General features: G+C 38.2%; 1 protein-coding gene across 8 annotated transcripts; it reads left to right on the forward strand.

Moving 5' to 3' along the window:
- Positions 1–229: 229 nt before the first annotated feature.
- On the forward strand, positions 230–17,270 carry Gm6657 (predicted gene 6657). Of its 8 annotated transcripts, none has more exons than XR_003950292.1 (11): positions 241–417; positions 519–671; positions 1,846–1,942; positions 4,164–4,241; positions 4,419–4,502; positions 4,984–5,043; positions 5,436–5,577; positions 7,644–7,707; positions 11,679–11,737; positions 12,020–12,185; positions 16,015–17,270. XR_003950292.1 is itself a non-coding variant. In XM_011244233.3 (9 exons), exons 1-8 carry the CDS (start codon positions 371–373, stop codon positions 7,673–7,675), a joined length of 693 nt encoding a protein of 230 aa, XP_011242535.1. In that variant the 5' UTR covers positions 241–370; the 3' UTR covers positions 7,676–7,707; positions 10,285–10,576. The 8 variants fall into 8 exon arrangements, 2 of the variants coding, with proteins under 2 accessions (XP_011242535.1, NP_001361147.1); XR_872844.3 differs by lacking the exon at positions 16,015–17,270 and adding an exon at positions 9,779–9,857 and having other exon boundaries at positions 12,020–12,224; XR_872842.3 differs by lacking the exon at positions 7,644–7,707 and having other exon boundaries at positions 16,015–17,269.
- The last annotated feature ends 3,251 nt before the right edge of the window (positions 17,271–20,521 follow it).

The raw sequence follows: 20,521 nt of genomic DNA on the forward strand, positions 1-20,521 counted from the left end.
ATGAGTTCTTTTTGATAAATCACCATTTTCTAATCTAACAGTAATTTTATAATGTAAGCACTCTCGCTGTGACTCTATTCTATTCATTCAAAGATTTCAGAAGAAAACTTTGGGGTTTTGGCTAAACCTAAGACAAGAATTAATATTGTAGTTAAGTATTTTCAGTCATCAAGTAGCTACTGATGCTACTTTAAAGTACCTGCTGACTTTGTGATCTTGGTGCTATTGTGACCTCAAGCTGTAGCTAAAATCAGTCTAATGCAACAGGAACTTCAAGAACAACAGCCCAAAAATGCTATCTTAGCTGCATGGAGAAAGGTGGCTCATATTTTCAAGAAGGCTTCTTTATTGTTAGGAGTTTCCCTTCAAAATGACAAGTGGCACAAACTCTTCAGAATCTGGCTTGTCCTCAAAAAAGTGAGTCTCTGGTAGGGAAAGCCAAATGGCAGCTGCCCGGAAGGGAAAATGGCTGTTAATTCACCCAAGCTACATATAGATTATTGTATCTGTTCCCACAGAAATTCTAAAATATATGACAACTACTTGAAAGAAATGAATGAGGATTTAAAGTTAAGGAAGCAGGAGCTTCTAGAGATGCTGAAACCTCTGGAAGATAAGAACAATCTCTTATTGCAGAAGGTAATGGCGAACTTGGAGGAAAAACAAAAGAGGTAAGGGTCCCTCTTCAGCTTCTTTGAGATAGAAAGTCTGTAGAATGCGACCACTGTAGGATTAGTAATAAGTATCACTGGTTTGTTTTATCTATACGTTTAGACAAGCAGCTCCATTAGAATATATTTCCCACTACAAAATCAGGACAAATAGGAACCCTTCATTTTATTTGCTTTTACATAAATATGACTTGGTCCTCATCTCATGAAGCTACAGTTACTCTTCCCGAGGTGCCCACCCATGAGACAGGTAAAGGCCTTTAATAGCATAGCCCCATCATTATTATATTGATCCCTGATACTTTTGCTTATTTATGTTGGTAGAATTACTTTAGGGTAAACACTTGCTCTTCCTATATTAAGCAGAAAAGTGATGATTTCTTTCTGAGCCTAGGAGCTCTTTGGGTTAGGGAGATGAGAATTTAAATCTTTGCTAGAAAATTGTTCCTAGCAACGTCCAAGCCTCTGCTTCCTTTCTCATCAAAGGAAGTATCACTTCAGTTGATCTTCTTTCTATACCCTTAGTGTAAGCACTCAAGAAACTCAGATTTGGGGAGAATAAAACTCATCAAGTAGTCTAACACCAGCTATTTGTAAACCAGCAATATACATCTCTCTTGGAGCAAGAGAGCATGTTAGATCTGGCATTCTACTCAGATCCAGGGAGGAAAAAGGACAGTAACACAAACATAAATTAATGACTGCCTTTAAATAGTATCCTTCTCATAGTCAGGCTTGACACTAATTCATATTTGGATACTCACAGGGGTAGAAGGTAGCAGACAGATGTGTGATGGGAATAACTCTGGAACTAATTTGAAAGATGTCAAAATTTTCAATTTCTTCTATATAGAGGCAGAAACACTCCTTCCCTCAAGTCATGCACTAAAACATTCTTTTCAGAGGGTGGGAAGCACTTTCCCTGGCTGTTGGAGACCTAAGTTTTGAATATTAAAGAGCCCAGAATTCATTATTGAGTTTATACCTTCAACTAATGTCGTCAGTTAGGAATGGACTCATCCCAGGGACACTTTGGGTGTTCAGGACCTTTCTCATGCCTCAGTTTCCAGCCTCTGCTGAACCTTCATGGAAGAATACTTTTTGGCTGATTGCAGATATTAAATTTACCTTTGAAAGGGCACATATATTTAATGATTTCTCTCTTTTCTTCTAGTCTGCAGATAATGAGGCAGATCATGGCAGGGAGGGGTTGTGACGAATCTTCAGTCATGGAGCTTGCTACGGCACCAGAGGAGAGGAAACAGAACCTGGTGAGATGCTGTCAGTAGATGCTACGGGTGTAACTTCTTGCTCTGCTGTGGCCATATGCAGGAATGAATACTCATCTCTGTTCTTTGATGCTTCAAATCTGTATCTCTTTGATCTCTTTCTGTATCTACAAAACCCAACGTGTTGCTAAGGAAATCAGGTTGGATGATGGAAAGAATGGGGACTAGTGAGCAAGATTCTAATTATTTTGTTTGTTTTTGTTTTTCAAGACAGGGTTTCTCTCTGTAGCCCTGGCTGTCCTGGATTCTATGTTTTTTACTTTTTAAAAAAAGGTTTCATTCATTAGTTGATGAATATAAGAATATTAACTCTTGCCGGGCAGTGGTGGTACATGCCTTTAATCCCAGCACTTTGGAGGCAGAGGCAGAGGCAGAGGCAGGTGGATTTCTGAGTTTGAGGCCAGCCTGGTCTACAGAGTGAATTCAAGAACAGCCAGGGCTACACAAAGAAACCCTGTCTCGGAAAACCAAAAATAAATAAATAAATAAATAAATAAATAAATAATAAATACTATTAACTCTTGTCATTTCTAAATGATTAAAAACATCAATCAAAAGAAAAGAAAAAGGTTGTTTTGAAAGAGTTGTAGATATTTTTTAAGGCAATAATGTAAAAGATCTTTAAATATTATAAGTTAATGATCTAAGCCCTAAAGAGACTTATCATATAAGAACATCTTAAGAGTTAAGAACTTATTTGTATTGATACAGCTCATAAACACCACAAAAAGTATTGTTTGAAATAACTTTTCAACTATCATCATCATCAAAATCATATTTTAGTTTTTCTATGAAATGCAAGACCTACTTACTGCCTTCCTCTGTGGTTTGCTGTGTCTGTGAATCCCTTTTCTGCCATTAAACAGTTGTTTTGTTTTGTTTTGTTTCCTAACCTTACTTAACAATCAGACAAGCACATCTGTTTGCGTGGCTCTTCCTCTTCTAATAGGAAAAGAAAAACAAGATGCTTCGGAAGAAAATGGAGATGCTACGGAACAAAGTGTGCCTCTAAGGATCTCAAAAGTATTGTCCTACAGATAATGCAAAGAAACTCTCATTCCTCTGGCTCCTCTCACACTGATGTTCATGTCATGATTCCAGAGGTGCTCTATTTGCACAACACAGTGATATTTTTAAAAACATTCAAAGTGTTTCAGTCATCTGCTGAAAACCCTTTCCAGCTCACCTTCCTGTGACTTAATTGGTCTGTACCCACCTTTCCAGTCTCCTCTCTTAAAAGTCTTCCTCTGTCTCTTTACATCTTTCTTGTGACAGATTTTTATTAATTTTTTCATGCTATATTTTTTGATTATGCTTCCCCCTCCCCCAACTCCCCTCAAATCCACAAGGCTCAGGGATCTATGCAGAAGACGGTGAGAGCCATACGTGGTGGATGACTTCAGTGAAACACTGTCTTCCCGACCCAACAGGACTAATGCACACATGAACTCACAGGGGCATGCATGCTCCCCTTGTTCTCTCTGCAACCACCACAAAGGCCTCCTTGTAGTTTCTCAAACTTGTCCTGTCTTGGCTGAAGGTCTTTGCTGTTGCTTTATTTACTCCCGCCTACAAAGTTATTTTCTCACGATTTACTTATTCTCACCCTTCAGGCCACAGTTTAACTGTCATGTCTTCAGAAAAAGCCCTTGTTTGCTCTATGTAAAACAAAGCCTCCCCTCGCTTTCTTTTATTTAACCTCAGTAATGATATTGTTCAGTATCAGCTTATACTTTTAATTATATTATTTTTAACTCACTTTTGGTCTCTCTATGTGATGTTTCCTACCTAACCTTTATACAAGGAGAAATACAGAAGAGCAATATTCACAATGGCTAATAACACAGGCTTCGGAGTCAGAAAGATCCCTGTACTTCTGTAGCTGTATTACTGTAAACATGTGGCTTAACCTCTCCAAGTCTCAATTTCATCAATGATAAGAATAATTCCCAGACTTGTGAAGATTAAACAAGAAGGACTGTAATGTAGTAGTGAGAGTAAATAATGAAATGTGAAGCTTAACTGTCAGTTGCATATTATATGGATCCACTTAATAGTTATTATAAGGAACCATTTTGAATCCCCTGTGGTAGGTATACGATTTCTATTTTGAGCCCTGAGAAGTTGGTGACTGGCAGGAACCAAAGCCCTTGACTTCATAATTACCACTGATTTAAAGCTTTGCCAAAATGTCTCTCCATAGACATTCGAGTCAGAAGAGCTCCGTGATCAACAGAGAGCATTACTAATGAAGTCGAAGGCAGACATGCAAGACAGAAAGGTGAGTGGACTTAGAATGTTAGACAAGTTCATGCCAGACTGTTGGAAATGGACCATCTATAATCAAGGCTAATTAGGGGATCTGGACTTTTGGAGTATATTTGATTTCTGGTCTGCCAAAACACTGTGTTTTTCAGCTGGACCTATCTATTCCTTTATTTCTTATCTTTCCTATCAGGCTCAGAAATCCCCCTTATCACTTTGGAAGGCCAAGAGTGAGCCAGAGACATCAGATGTGGACAAAGTGGACGACATCAGGAAGGTAAACAATCACTCTGAGCAGTTGTGGCTTCTGGAACTGATACATTAATCATTATCTGCTTCAGATGTAGGATGCCCCTAAATAATGTATGTATCCTTGGGATATTGCATTCATATTAGACTGGCATTACAGGCTTCTGCAAAATCATGTTAGTTATCCTAAAATGAGAAAAATCCACACCAACAATGACAATTCCATACCCACTGAGCACTTGTTGATTTATCTTGGAAATTTATTTAGAGATATTACATTTCCATCTCATCTTCCCAAAACAAATCATTCACAGAAAATGAAGTGTTCATTCATCTCTCAGCTTCTAGAGAATACATTACATGGGAAGGTCAATTAAGAAGACTGAAATAAAAACCAACCTAACAGTGAACCTTCACTATAATTTTATATAAGGTTGTTTTAGGCTATTGAAAAAAACTGATTTTTATCTCAATTTACTTTGTCACCCAGAAGGTCTTTCTTCCACCAGGAAAAGCAACAGATGAAAATAAAATGGGTCAAATATGAGGAACAACCCAACATCCTTCAGGTACTAAGGTTTTCCAAAGCTGGTCATGGGATATATTTTTTCATACCATGAAAAGTCTTTTCACTTCATATTGTTAAGGCCAATCTTCTCATCCTCATTGTTTGTTAAAAGAACTGAATTGTGTGAGAGAGATGAAGTTACCTATTTCTGGATTTACTTTGAATATTTTTGAATCTTCAATATTCAACATTTTGTCTAGTTTTGAATAACTACTTTCCCCCGTGTTTTTGATTTTGTACTACTTGAAATTATGGGAAAACAACAAATACCATCTTCCTAACTCTAAAAGACAAAACCCAAGGGCCTTATTTTAACATCTATATAAAGAAACACAGATAATAGTACATTTAGAAAAGTCAATGTTATAGGTGTTGGAAAATGTTCTCTTTCAGAATGGCTTTCTTGACAAAGTGATTGAGCTGAAAATTGAAGCCTTGAGGAACTACCAGAAGACCAATGACTTTAAATCATCACTGTACCTACAACACAATTTTGAGACAAAGCAAGGAGCTTTGAATCTTCTGAGGCCTCAAGGTGGGTAGAGTACCATAGGTACATAGTTTGAGGTTTTCTTTTGTTTGTTAACACTTAAGGTCCCATTGCTTAGCAGTGAGAGTCACAGTGTCTGGCACACAATCTAAGTTCAATGTGGTCTAAATGAAAATTTTCACTATTATTATTACTAATAGTGGTATTCAAGAGCTATTGCACTGAGGTAAAGAATCTCTGTGGAAGAAATTACGTTCTCCTTTGTAAAGATAAAGTAATACTATATCCTTGGGCTATGTAGACAATAATATTTGACACTCAGAAAACTTAGTTTCTTTTCCATCTTTACCCCTGCCCTGAGAACTAGGGTTGATCTTATACAGCACATTGGAAGAGTCTGCTGCTTCTGAGCTGAAGGCATAGGAGACAGACAGTTGGAAAGGGCTCTGAGCTCACTAATTCAGATCGTTTTCTGGGAATGCCATTGATTTCCCCTAAAGACTTTATGATATCATAGAAAAATCATAGTCATAAAAAGTAACGGAAAGGTTATGATGGGCAGGGAAAGGATTCTTAAACGTTCAAGAATCTATTAATCTGAAGTCTATATTTTAAAAAGGGACATGCTGTAGAAATCCTAATCCAAGAATGGCAATGTCCTGCCAGTATCAGTAACTCTGTATGTGATCACTTCTTGATCTTAGTCCATAAAGAGCTTGAATGTCTTATAAACATTGCACACAACACATATGACCAAATAAACAGATGAGCAAGCCAAAGAAAATGGAAAATAAGTTGGTCAAGAGTATGATAATGTATGACAGAAGGGCTATTTAGTGGAGGTAGGCTATAAATGTATTTCTAGAATTCACCAGAAACTCTGGATTGTCAGTGTTCACAGTGACCACAAACCATTTAGTTAGGACAAATATAAATGCTCATGTTACTGAGGTCTAGGAGTGAGTTCTCCCCACCCCCAGGCCTTCAGAACGGGACAGAACTTCACTATGGAATTACCATAGTCAATATCTTCAATATTTCCAGAATATCTAAATTCCCTAGACTTTCTTATCTGTTCCTTGACACAATATGCAAACAAGTCATTATTATAAAAAATATTCAATAAGATGGAGAGACTTAGAATAACTTGGTCCAGGCATACAGCATTCAATCTTCGTTAATAGATAAAATTAGGAAAATTGAGGGAAAACTGGATCATCAACATATACTCAGGCAGAATTCCACACATATTTTCTTTCCACCTATATTTTGAAAAGAATTGGACAGCAGGAAGTTGGAAAGGAAGAGCCTGGAGACAATAAGTCATTCATATACAAAAGTTAAAAGACAAAGACATAGTATGAGAAAAACAGAAAGCTGTTTTATGTCACTGAAAATTAGCCAAAGTTCATCTCAAGGGAGCCATAGAGTAAGGAAACAGTTCTTTAAATTCCAGACTTTAAATTAAAGCCAGCCCCTCATTAGTGATTGAGCTCCATTTGCATGCCTCAGGAGACTCCCCTACACACAAAGAGCACTGAATCAGGCTGAACTGCGGCAGCCCACAGGTCCATGTTTTCCTCCCCTTTTTTTCACTCCTAGCAAACAAAGTGATAGGTTTCTATAGTGCTCAGCTACTACACGTTACCACAGTGACCGGCTGGCGCGATCCACAGATCCTGTGTTTTACTGGCTGCATCTATGCTTACACATACTCAAAATCTTTTCGTTTATTTGAGTCCAAATGGATCTGAAACCCAACAGTCACAGATTTTGTTATGTTGACTTATTGATAAGCTCTAGTTTTATTGTTATTATTATTATTTACAAAACACATGCTAGTTCTTACCATGGGTGTGCTGGTAGTTTTTTTGACAATTTGATATATAGGGTTATCTGGGAGAAGGAAGTCTCAACTGAGGAAAATGTTTCCCTCAGATTGGCCCATAGACACATCTTTTAGGGGTATTTTCTTGATTAATGGTTGGTTTTGGAGGGCCGTCTTCTGTGGACAGTGCTACCCCTGGGCCGGTAGTCTTGGGTTATAAGAGAGAGTGGGCTGAGCAAGCCAGTAAGCAATTTTCTTCCATGGTTTTGGCTTTAATTTCCAGCTCCAAGTTCCTGCCTTGAACTCCTGCTCTGATGTCCCTTCATGATGAACAGTCACTGGGACATGTAAGCCAAATAAACCCTTTCTTCCCTAAGTTGCTTTTGGTTGGAATGGTTTTCTCAGAACAGAAAAGAAGCTAAAACAATGGGAGAATTGTTAAATTACAGTGTTGTCAACAGCGGGGGGACTAGTGTAGCAGTAATATTTCCCAACCTCTTTAGGCTGCTGTTTATTAGTAATTCATTTTTGCTACTCAGGCTATCTTTATTTACATTCACACATTTATTGAAAACAAAAGCAATTAAAAACAAAACATAAAAGGATCTCGTTCTATAGCCTAAGCTGGCCTGGAGCTGACTATGTAGCTCATCCTGACCTCAAACTTCCAGTGATCCTTCTACTTCAGCCTCCTGGGTATCAGCATCACAAGCTACCTACCATGCTCAGCCACAGTTTTCACAAGTAAATTTAATAATAATGAGATAGAAAAATTAACTCTAGAAAGATGGTCAAGCCTGAGGCATGTTTTACCACTCTCGGAAAGTATAACTAACAGGAGGATTCTCTTTAAACTTTCTCCTTGGCTCTATCAAGTACAAAGCATTGGAAAAGGTGATGACTGAGCTGGGTGCTGGAGCACTCGCTATAGTCCCAGCATGCAGGGCAGAAGGCAGAGTAGTGCGAGGGCATCCTGGGTCGAGCGTTCAACTCAAAATAATTTTCCACTGTGATTTACAGGTTTTAAAGCCATGTTATAACATCTCTTAAATTCACTATAGGTGTCACTTAAAATTATTACAAGCTAGAGAAAGCACCCAAGGAGCTGAAGGGGTCTGCAATCCTATAGGTGGAACAACAATATGAACTAATCAGTAGCCCCAGAGCTCGTGTCTCTAGTTGCATATGTAGCAGAAGATGGCCTAGTTGGCCATCACTGGGAAGAGAGGTCCCTCGGCATTGCAAACTTTATATGCTCCAGTACAGGGGAACGCCAGGGCCAAGAAGTGGGAGTGGGTGGGTAGGGGAGCAGGGTGGGGGGAAGGTATAGGGAACTTTCGGGATAGCATTTGAAATGTAAGTGAAGAAAATATCTAATAAAAAAACCTAAAATTATTTCAATATCAAACCTTGAGAAGTTTTAATTCAATGAGAAAAGCCATGGCTCTAGAGTCAGATATATGTGTTGTAGCCCCTACACAACATAGGCAAGTTATTTGATTTTATTTTTTCTGTACCTAATATTTATAGCTACCACAGGTAGCAGGGCACTTTAACAGCCTCTCACTTCGTGCAACCCTTATAACGGCTCTGTAAGGTCTGCAATACAGAACAAGAAGCAAACTCAGAAAACCACAGTTAAAGCTCCGGTTCTGGACTGAATGACACAATGGTGGTATTAAAGTTGGATTTCTTATGTCTCTTCCATTCCTAAAAATTATGATGGGAACCCAAACTTAACTATATCGCGTCAACCTGAATTTGAGCACCAAGATCAAATTCAAGCTGTTTTTAGATATTTACAAATGGGTTGGGAGGCCTGTAATTATGTACTTAGCCCGGTAGGTGGCACCAACCACATCTAAGCCAAGTCCATAAGGAATGGTAACTCAGGAAACGTGAAATGCTGTAGGAGACTCGGCTTTCTGTTACCCCTAGGACAAAATGTGCCACACATTTATAAACCAAATGAAAAATGAAGAAAACAGCCTATTGATGTTTTGTGTCATGCTATATGGCATCAAGATGTATTACTGGCAGCCTTGATTAAACATTAAACATGGTGTTCTGCTGTACAGCTCTTAACCATTATTATTCTCCTTGCTTAACTAGTTCACCCCATTCTGAACAAAGAAACAAAAAATGAAAGCAACTGCCTACTTCCTCCATAATTCTTATCTAACACGTTTTCTCTCTACTACAAATAAGTTAGGCAATTAGGGCAGCAAAGGGAAAGGGCTGGGCTATTACACAAGCACTATTTGAAGGCTGAGCACTCAATAGCCCTTTTGGACGGTGTTCTGGTTCCTCTAGTTTCAAAAGAATTGCATTGCTTAAGCTTGGCTTAGAGGAAAGTGGCAAGAGATCCTGGGCACACCTCTTTCCCAAATCAGGCAAATACAGGTCCTTCCATTTCAGGTATTTCCAGATAGAAGGAAGTTTTCCTCCATGCTCTTGGCCCAAAATCCCTTGTCTCCTGTTGTGCTGTCTGGCTAAGGTAATGGTGCCTTCTATTTTGTTGGCAAATAATAGAGATGTTGTTACAGTTCAAGCAATCACTATTTGGGGAATTCCCTGAGGCCTGGGACTCACCATTACCAGTATCAGTCTTTGCTTCAGGCATCTGATGTACAAGAAATCGTTTCTGCTGTTCACACTCCGGGATAAGCCTTTGCTTCCCCCACCTCACAGAGATATAGCATATTTGAGAGCGTTTACTTAGAATTTGGCTCAGGGTTTGCGTCAGCTCTCCTTGCTTATGTCAGCCTACTTAAGACTGCAGCTTGTGACCTTCATTAATCACCTATCACAGAGAGCACTAAGCAATCTCTAAATTCAGATGATTTGTCTTCGGCAATAATCTTCAGTAATAATGTAATTGTGATATGATACTTGATTTTGACCACCCCTCCCCCATATCCCAGGCTCTTAGCATTTCTTTGAGCTCTCTGAGAAGATACAGAAAGTTCTCCTTAGAAGAACCCGAAGGCTGGATATTGTGCTACTGAAGCCCAGGGAAGTGGAAAATGAATATTCCTGGGAACCTATTTTCTCACTAATCCTCTGTCCTGAAAGCAAGTTATTCCTCTCACCTCTCACCTTTCCTTCTTTAATTTCTCTTCCTGATGGCTAAAATTTTGGGAGGCAGAGGCAGAAACCACAACTAGCTCAAATCTGGATCTTTCACCAAAGTACTGCTCTTTAAAAAGTCTATAAACTTTGAGGCAACCTGAAGCCTTTAAACATTAAAGTAGTGTTTGTGGTATTAACAGATGATGAAACTAATTTGTCATATTTTTATTTGTTTTTCCACAAAATCTTACAGAAGTTCAGACAGAAAGAATAAAGTTAGTTCTTTTTCCCTAAACATGAATTCAGTAAAAAATTTAAAAAGTAAACTGCATCCTCATTAAGACAGTGTTAATGGGTGACAATGACTCCACCTGTTCACACCAAGTGTTTAGGAGAGGAAGGAGCAGGATGCCAGAAGTGGGGGCTCCATTTTCTTTTTTAAAGACAGATTTTAATTTCAGCCAAGCAATGAATAATTATTATTGTTTGCTTTTCAGATTTCACATGGAACATGAACTAAAAATTACTACTGTGTGCTAAAATTCAAATTTAACAGGATTCCTTTCGATTAGACCTAACCTAGAAATGCTTGCTATGAAACACCCTACAATTTTCTTTCTCTCCTCCTGTTTCACAGCCCGTATATTACGCATCCTGCCTCTTCTCTCGCTTGCTGAGCCCCCACCTTTACACCTTGGCATTTCTTACTACACGGCTGTTTTGTCGAATATATGCTTGCATAGTGTACCTATATGGAGTTGGTTTATCATCTAGCTTCTTTCAAATGTTCGAAATTCATTTCTGCAGGCTCTCAAAATGTTTAATTTTTTTTTGGGGGGGGGGAGGTTTGGTTTTTTTTTTTTTTTTTTTTTTGGTTTTCCGAGACAGGGTTTCTCTGTGTAGCCCTGGCTGTCCTGGAACTCACTCTGTAGACCAGGCTGGCCTCGAACTCAGAAGTCTGCCTGCCTCTACCTCCCAAGTGCTGGGATTAAAGGCGTGCGCCACCACTGCCCGGCTTAAAAAATTTTATTTATATGTAATTCTGAAATGAGTTTTTCTGCTATAGAACAAAGGGCTGTCAATAGAAAAAAAAAGGTCTACCACTACAAATTTAATTTTTTCCCTAATTTTCTAAAACAACAATTTGACACCTCCTATCAAAGCAATTATTAGTCTTACAGTTATACAATTAAATAATGCCATGATGAATGTTAATAGACCTCATTTTCCAAATCTTTTCCTTCAGGTAAAATGGGTGCTACAACTATGGAGAGAGCAACAATCAACAGAAATGAACATGATACGGTGAGAGAATAACTTTCAAAACAACAAAACCACTCCAATTTTAAAAAGCTTAGATAATGGGTATAGATCTTTGCAAAACATTTGTTTATACATTTATGGATCTGCTTTGGCCATGTTGAGAATCCAACCCATGGCCTTGTGCATGGCAGTCAAGAGCTCTATTGTAAGCAACAATCCCAGCACTGCAATGCATTTACTATGCATTATAACTTATGATTGTTTAGAGTTGCAAACACCTGTTTTAACTTTCCCCTCTCTTCTTGTTCTTCTTCTATTTTAAAGAGAATCCCAGGATCAAAGAACTACGTAGAACAACAAGGAGGAACTAGAGAAAAGTCAGTATGATGATGTAGGACAGAGGCTCTTTTTTCTGAAGTCAATGCCAGATGAAGCTCTGAAGGTTTAGAAGGCTTTCCCTACTTTTGCTTTGGACATATTTGAAGACTAGGTACAGCCTTTCTGTTCACTAAAATCTCTCAAACCTTTATATTAGGTCTGTCCTTCCATTCTACCACCAAACTGGGGGAGAGATGTTGCACATTTTGGCCCTAAGCATGTTGGGACTTGAGTATAGGTATTATAAATAGCCACTAATTAGGTTGGTGAATTTTGGATGAAATGACTGAATTTCAAATCACATTGCTTCTAGTTAAATTCATAGACATTTTTTCTATCTCTTAAGTATTCACTTCTGGACTGATCATTGCTGGCAAGTAAGCATTAGGTGAAAAATAAAGAAAACTCTAGCCCCTGGATGGCTCTTACTGGCTCATGTGCCATTCATTGCTTTGTGGGTTGTTCCCTTGCTAGCTAATCCCTGAATACCTTATACTCACTAGCATTACTGTTTTCAGTTTAGGCCTCCTTTCCTGCCTGAGTTACCACAGTCTATTAATTGATATTAGTGCTTCCAAGCTCTCTAATCCATCTTACAGTACCATACAAGCTATTTTTTTTTCTTTAAGAGAAATGAGATTATGTCACTCCCCATCACTTTTTTTTATGAAGTCCAAATTCCTTCACGGGCAATAGTTGACCTGCCTCCTGCCTAGCTCCCCAGTCTCAACGTTCACTGTTTTCCTTTCCCTCACAGTCCTATAGTAAGTTCTATGGAACTGTTTCCAGTTTCCCCGAGGGAACGTGAGTTCTAGGTACAAAGCCGGAAGATCCTTTTCTCCTTTTCTGCTTGACGACTGCTCACGTTTTGTTTTTAATCTCCGTGTAAATGTGTGCATGTGCCATGGCATACGTGTAGAGGTCAGAGGTCAGCCTTCCATCTAGTTTGAGACGGGATATGTTATTCATGACTGACGCAGAAACCAGGCTAATTGTCCTGAGAGCTTCTGGGAGTGGCCACTGTGTCCACTTTCCATCTTGCTGTGGGACATACACTACCACATTCGGGCAATGTGAACACTGGCCCCTATACTTGTAGAGTATTTTTGTTGTTGTTGCTTTTTTTGTTTGCTTGCTTGTTTTTTGAGACAGAACATTGTTATGCAACACTGGCTCTCCTGGAACTCACTTGACCAGGCTGTCCCTTGAACTCACAGAGATCCATGTACCTCGGCATTCTGAGTACTAGAACTAAAGGCACTAAATGCCTGGCTCCCACTTTTTTTAAAGAATGAAGTTTGTTATCTTTATCCTATCCCAGTGTTTCTCAATCCTTTCTATGTATTAGGATCTCCTTGTAGACTCTGGAAAATAGCAATTTTCACTCCCCAAGTTATTTAAATCAATTTTTTGAAAGATAAGGCAAAAACATATAATTTTTTAGTTAAGATCCTCAGAAAATTCTAATGTTCATTCAGGTTTGAGGATTTTGTTTTGTTTTGTTTTTAGACAGGGTCTCCCTATGTAGCCCTGGCCCTCCTGGAACTCGATATGTAGACTAGGCAGGCCTCTACCTCTAGAATGCTGGATTAAAGACAGGCACTACCACATCTACCTAGGTTTGAGAATTCCTTAATGAATTATATTGCAATTATCGATTTACCCAGATCTCTCTCACACCATATGATGAACTCTTTAAGACACAGAACTATGTCTTGTTCATCTTTTCATTTTAACGAATTTATATGGTGCCTAGGATTTAACAGAAGTTTATTAAATGACATTGCACAAGGATTTGTTATGGCTTAAATATGAAGTGGTCCCCAAAGTTCAAGTGCAAATGAGCCCATAGCCAGTGGCCCATAGCGAGTAGCGCTATTTTGGGAGATGCACATAGGGGCCTAGCTGTAAGTAATAAGCCCTATGATATGTGCCTTTGAAGGTACCTCTCTCTACTTTTTGTTTGCCATTAAAGGCAAAGAAATTATACACACTTCTGCTGCTTTCCAAAGTTCATGGGGCCAAGTGACCAAGTTGTTCCCTCAAGTATTTTGGTTAAAATAAACAAAAGTAATAAAAAATAGTATTTTCCTGGTAATAAGCTAAGTAAGCCAATTCATTTTTCTTATTCACTGAGGTGAAAACTAAAATTTTAAAATGCATTTTATTTTTTTTAAATGACTTTTAAGTTATTTTAATTATGTATTTCATGGGAGGGGGTAGGTCATGCACTTGAATGCTCGTGCTGGTGTCTGCAGGAAACAGAGGCATTATATTCCCGTGGAGTTGTAGCCCCAGTTATGAACCATCTGATGTGGGTGTTGGGAACCGAACTTAGGCTCCCTCTCAAAGAGTAGTGTGAACTTAGTGCCCCTCTCCAGCCACCTTTAAAACGTTACAGGTAACCAATAACTGCTGAAAGGAGTTAGGGATAAATCCCCATACTGGTTGTCCAATGTAGATTGGTCAGCTGTGAAACAATATATACACAGACAACAAAAACAGACTCAGTAGGATTTATGTTTGTGCATATAGATACACACATATATGTATTTTAACAATATTCAAAGAAAAGAGATTATCAGCTTGAGAGTGGGGGAGACATAGATGGGGTTGGAAGGAAGGTACTTGAAGGGACTGGAGTGAGGAAAAGGAGGAAGAAAATTGATGCAATTCTATGTTAATTAAAACTTATTAAAATGAGGGGGCTGGAGAGATTGCTCAGTGGTTAGGAGCACTGACCTTCTAGAGGCCCTGAGTTCAAATCCCAGCAACCACATGGTGGCTCACAACCATCTGTAATGAGATCTGACACCCTCTTCTGGTGTGTCTGTAGACAGCTACAGTGAACTCATAAACATAAAGAAGTTTTTAAAAACATGTTAAAATGAATTTTAAAGATAAATGTAAAAGTATTAGTACATATTAGTTGCATGAAGTGATGGGTTTCATCACGGCATCTTCACACATCTATACAAAGTCCCTGGACCACATGATCTTGACAACCCTGAAACCTTGTCCTTCACTGTCTAGCTTATATTACTTAAAAGCAATCTATCTCTATCAGTTTTACATCCATTTCCCCACAAATGATATAATTTAATTTTTATGGCCCAATAATCATCCACATATATACACATTTATTTTACCCATTTTTCCATCAATGGGACCCTAGGCTGATTCTATAATTTAGTTTTTATAAGCAGTGTTGCCATAGATAAGAATGTGCAAGTATTTCTACTATATGCTAATTCTGGGCCCTTTGCATGCACTCAAGAGTATTATAACAAGATCAGGTAGTAGTCTTATTGTTAGTCTTTAAAAAGTTATTTTGTGTGTGTGTGTATGCATGATATGTGTGTGTGGGGGGGCAGGTGGATGGGTGGTGGGTATGTGCCATGGTGTATGTGTAAAGGTCAAAGGACAACTTTATGGGACCAAGGTCTCTCCACCTTTATGTAGGTTCCAGGGATAGAACTCTGGTCAAACACATGACAACTGATTTTACTTGCTGAGCCATTTTTCTTGATCTTATGTTTAATTTTTTGAGTAATTTCCATATTGATTTTCATAGTGGCTGATGAATTTACTTCTCTATCAATAATATATAAGTGCTGTCTCCTCCCCCTATATTCTGCAACATTTTTGTTTGTTTTCTTGATGATAGCCATTCTTACTGGGCTGAGATGAAAACTTAGTGTAGTTTTAATTTGACTTCCATACAGTTAAGGAATTGAGATGTTTTTCTGTCAGGTATTTACTGGCTACTTATACTTTAAGAACTATTTTCTTTTAAATTTACTTGGTCATGCACTGATTTAATTATTGTTTTTTCTTTTATTGAAAATAGATTTCTAAATTTACATTTTAGTGTTTAACCTTTTGAGTTCTTTACATATTCTGAATATTGACATTTTTATCAAATACTATCAAAATTCCAGCAACATTCTTCACAAAACCAGAAAAAAAAGGAATCATGAAATTCAAGTAGAAGCACAAAAGACTCTGAATAGCCAAAGCAACTCTAAGCAGAAGGAGCAATGCTGGAAGTGACAGGATATCTGACTTAGGAAGCCACAGTAACAAGTCAATATTGTACCATCACAGAAACAGCCACGTAGACCAATACAACATTAGAGGACTCAGAAATACGTACAAATATCCACAGCCACCTGATTCTTGACAAAGGTACCCAAAGCATATATTAGAAGATATCTCCTCAACAAATGGGACTATGAAGACTAGATATCTACATGAAGAAGACTGAAATGATCACATTCTATACATTCTCTGTATAAAAACCAATTTAAAATGGATCAAAGCCCTTAATATAAGATGAAAGATTGACATGTCTGAAGAAATCATAAGGAAAGTACCTTAAGACACAGAAACAGGCAATGGTTTCTAGAATAGAATTTCAATAACTCAGGACAAAATAGCAAGAATTGAAAAATAGAATGTAATTGAGTTGAGCTTCTGTACAGTAAAGGAAACAATTACTGGAGTAAAGGACCCTGCATGCAGATAGGACAAAGGTAAATTTTCCTAAAAACGATTTTGTACGTGTGGTGTGCCGTGGAGGTCAGTTCTAGTTCTCTCTTTCTACAATATGTGTCCTAGGGACCAAACTCCAGTTGTTAGGCTTGGGAGCAGGTGCCAAGCTACCTCACTGAACCCTAGAAGATTTTTTTGAAATGTACTTTTCAACTGGAAAAGGTTTATGAGTTCACAGAATATTAGCAATTTCAGTATAAAATTCCTTCACTTTACAAAAGAAACTGGACTTCAGAAACTGGACTTGAAAAGTGTCTAAAGACCTAGAGTTAATTCAAGCTAGCCCTCGTTACCAGAGTGCAGATATTATCACTGCCAGCTCACACTCCAGTCTAACTCGTCTTTCCCCTCTGACTATAAAAGAAGAGTCTCCAAAGCCCTGAGATGATTAGTTGCATGTTCTGCCAACTGAGTTAGCTGAGTATATATATATATAATCCACATTCTGTTTCAAGGAAACCACCTCTTAACTTAGACCCTGAGAGACTCTGGCAGACCTGAGGTTTCTGAAACCAATTACATTAGACAGAGCCATGAGAACAGAACACAAGAATATAAAATCTAACTACTGCTGACTACTTTGAACTTTTCATTTAACCTAAGGGCCTTAGACTTTTAACTTTAACACTGTATTAAAAGAGTACCCTTTGAGTGTGTATTAAATTTTTTTTTACCATTATAATGAATTGAGATTAGTATACGAATACCCACTTTTTTGTTAATTGAAGTATGGAATAATCTGGTTTGCTTATTAGCAGAGGTTTTAACTGTCTTTGGAGATGAGTCCTGCTATGCTGGATGTGGTGGTGTATGCCTGTAAACCCAGCACAACTCAGGAGACAGGAAGCAGGAGGCCATACATTTCAAGTTAACCTTGGGTATATACTGAGATCCTGACTAATTCTTTCCAAAGTTTGATATTACAAGTTCAGTATCTCTCAGACTTATCTTTACTTCCTTCAAATGCTCTAAAAATTTTCAGTTTCTTCAATACATCATAAAAAAAACAAGATTTCACATCAGCCTCTGACTTTCACTGATGGCAATACAAAGTCATCTTCTAGACTGACTGGCTATTTACCAAATGGTGTCAAACTCTGATAAATGAAGGTTCTCAGGCTTATGGGCACAAGTAAATTTATTTGGTTAACTTAGCCAAAAGATGAGCAGCTACTAAAACTCTTAAGAGATTAAATGATAGACCAAATATCAATTTAAATTATACAACATATTCAACTATAATTCTAGCTCTCAGGAAGTAGAAGCAGGAGGATCAGAAGTTCAAAGCCATCCCTTGTGTCCCTTGGTTACACAGTGAATTTGAGGCCAGCCAGGGATAGCCCCTGCAAAGGAAAAACAAAACATAAAAAGCAAAAACACAGGTATATCTTCCTATTAAGTTAGAGTATGCCTATACTTAAGGTATTCTTAATCTCTTATTCAAATTATGGTGAACTGAATTGGTGAGCACTGAGTATTTGTTTGAAATATCATTGGTTTTATTAGTATTTATATTACAGTATGTTACTTTGATAGTAAAACACCTAATATCCTTGACTGTACTTAGATTTAAAAAAAACACTTTTAAAAACTGTGTGTGTGTGTGTGTGTGTGTGTGTGTGTGTGTATGCCACATGTATACCCCACAGAAGCTAGAGTAGGGTGCTGGATACCTGGATATGGAATTACAGGTGGTTATAAGCCACCTGGTGTGAGTAAAGGACTGTTGTTAACTGCGGAGTCATCTCACCAGCTCCCATATATATATTTTTTTAAAGTCAAAAACAAAAATGTCAAGGCAGGCTGAGGGAAACCCTGTCCTATAAGCAACACATTTATAAACCATCTGTTTTGGGAGATACTATTCGTGTAACATCTCATTTGTAGGGTCTTGACTTCCTAACTTTTAAGAGGACATTTGCTGACATTTCATCCTCCAAATTGCCTCTTACAATGACCATAAAGTGACTAGCAATGTTTATCCTACTTTCCTAAACGTAGCAAGGCCAATGCTATCTTTAGTACACAACTACATTCATCAGACAGAAGGTGATAGTGTATAACATTTTAAAATTTATATTCTCATAGCTAGGCATGAAGCTCACCTTCAGTATTAAGTAAATTATAGCCATTTTGGACAACGGCACGTTTCAAAGGTCGAGACTTCTGTAATCTGTTACATTCAGGCAAACATCTAACAGCCTCTCTGGCACCTTAGGAGGAGCCTGAACTGCTTCCAATTCAAAGTCCCCATTGCCTCATATGTTCCGTAGTTGTTATCGGAGAGTAGGGAATGAAAGGAAAACAAGGTTAGACTTACCCTCCTACCAATTAATTCTACTTCAGGAGATATGCAGGTCGATACAAATATAGTCATTACTTGATGGTTCTTTTGTGGAAGGTGGGGGTGGGGACAAGAGCTCCTCACCAGACTGTGCTAGCTGCTTTCCTCCTTTGACCACTCTCTTCTAGCCGGGCCTCTCTCCATGAGACTGAGATGGCCTACGCCATATTCAGGGTGGGCCTTTCCTGCCTTAGTAAATATCTGGAAATTCTTGTACCCACTCAGAGGTATGTTGTATGAATTTCCCAGGTATTTATTTCTTCATCCAATAAAATGGCATTAAGATTAGACATCATACTTGGTAAAATGAAAGACTTTAGGGCAGCTGAGATATCTTCTTTTACAAATTCACCTATGCTCACTAACTTTTAGAACTTTTTCTTAGGGTTTGTTTTAAGAAGAAAAAAAATGCTTTATAAACCAGATTTCCTCCAGTTACCAGATATTTGGTAGAAAATAAGATTTCTTAGGTTAAAACATTTTTTCCACATCACTTTTCACTCAAATAAATTATTTTAATATGCATGTGTGTTCTGCCTACATGCATGTCTTATGTACCACATGTATATCTGTGCACAGGCAGGGACCAGAAGAGGGCATCAGATCCCTTGAAACTGGAATTCTAGATGTTTGTGAGCTGCTGTATGGGTGCTGGAATTGAACCTGTGTCCCCTGGAAGAGACCCAGTGCTTTTAAGCACTGATCACTTCTTTGGGGGCATGTTATGTTACAGGGAAATATTTTTTTCTGTAAAGTTAAATTTTAAGCTAAGTTCTTCATTAGGAAACCAATGAACGATTTATGGAAAAGATGATGCTTTTGATTTGAAGAAAGTTAGTTTGAACATAATTCATGAAAGTTTTCACACTTGGAATTGTGCTTTTTGACTTATATAGCTTGAATCCTCAATAGGCAAAAGCATAATAGACAGAACTCCTAACAAACCAATTAGAAATAACAACCAGGACATCAGCAAGATGGCTAACTGCAGGTTATGAATGCCTGTGCTCCCCATCAAAAGGACCAAAACATAAAACAACTATTTTGGTGATCGAATATGTGAGGGGGAGTACTGGAGTCTAGCAGGGGAATGGTAGGTACATTGTGGAAGAGGAATGCTAAAGATGACCCCACAGAGCAGAATGAAATGCCCTTTCTCTGCTGTATTGTTGTATCAGTTGAGATCAACTCAGAATGAAGCGATACTTTTGACACAAACAAGAGGTAATCAGGAAGCCCAGAGTGGCTCCACCATAGACACAGTCTTTACCGATGGAGGGTCTTGCAGGTCTCACAGGTCCTGGGCCCCGTTTAGACAGGTGCCTGGAGCTTAGACATTACCCAAGGAGGAATCTATGTTGTTTTCTGCTGCTGTCACCATCACTTTTGCTTCTTACATTATCATCCTGACACTGGATGCATCATCAGTCTGTTATAGTAACAACTGTTTCCCTTGCATTATACCAAATTAAACTTCACGCATGGTAAGATACCATTGCCACAGAGGAGCTAATGATATATATATATATATATATATATATATATATGTA

The sequence above is a fragment of the Mus musculus genome, chromosome 12 (genome assembly GCF_000001635.26).
Source record: "Mus musculus strain C57BL/6J chromosome 12, GRCm38.p6 C57BL/6J".
NCBI classification, from domain to species: domain Eukaryota; kingdom Metazoa; phylum Chordata; class Mammalia; order Rodentia; family Muridae; genus Mus; species Mus musculus.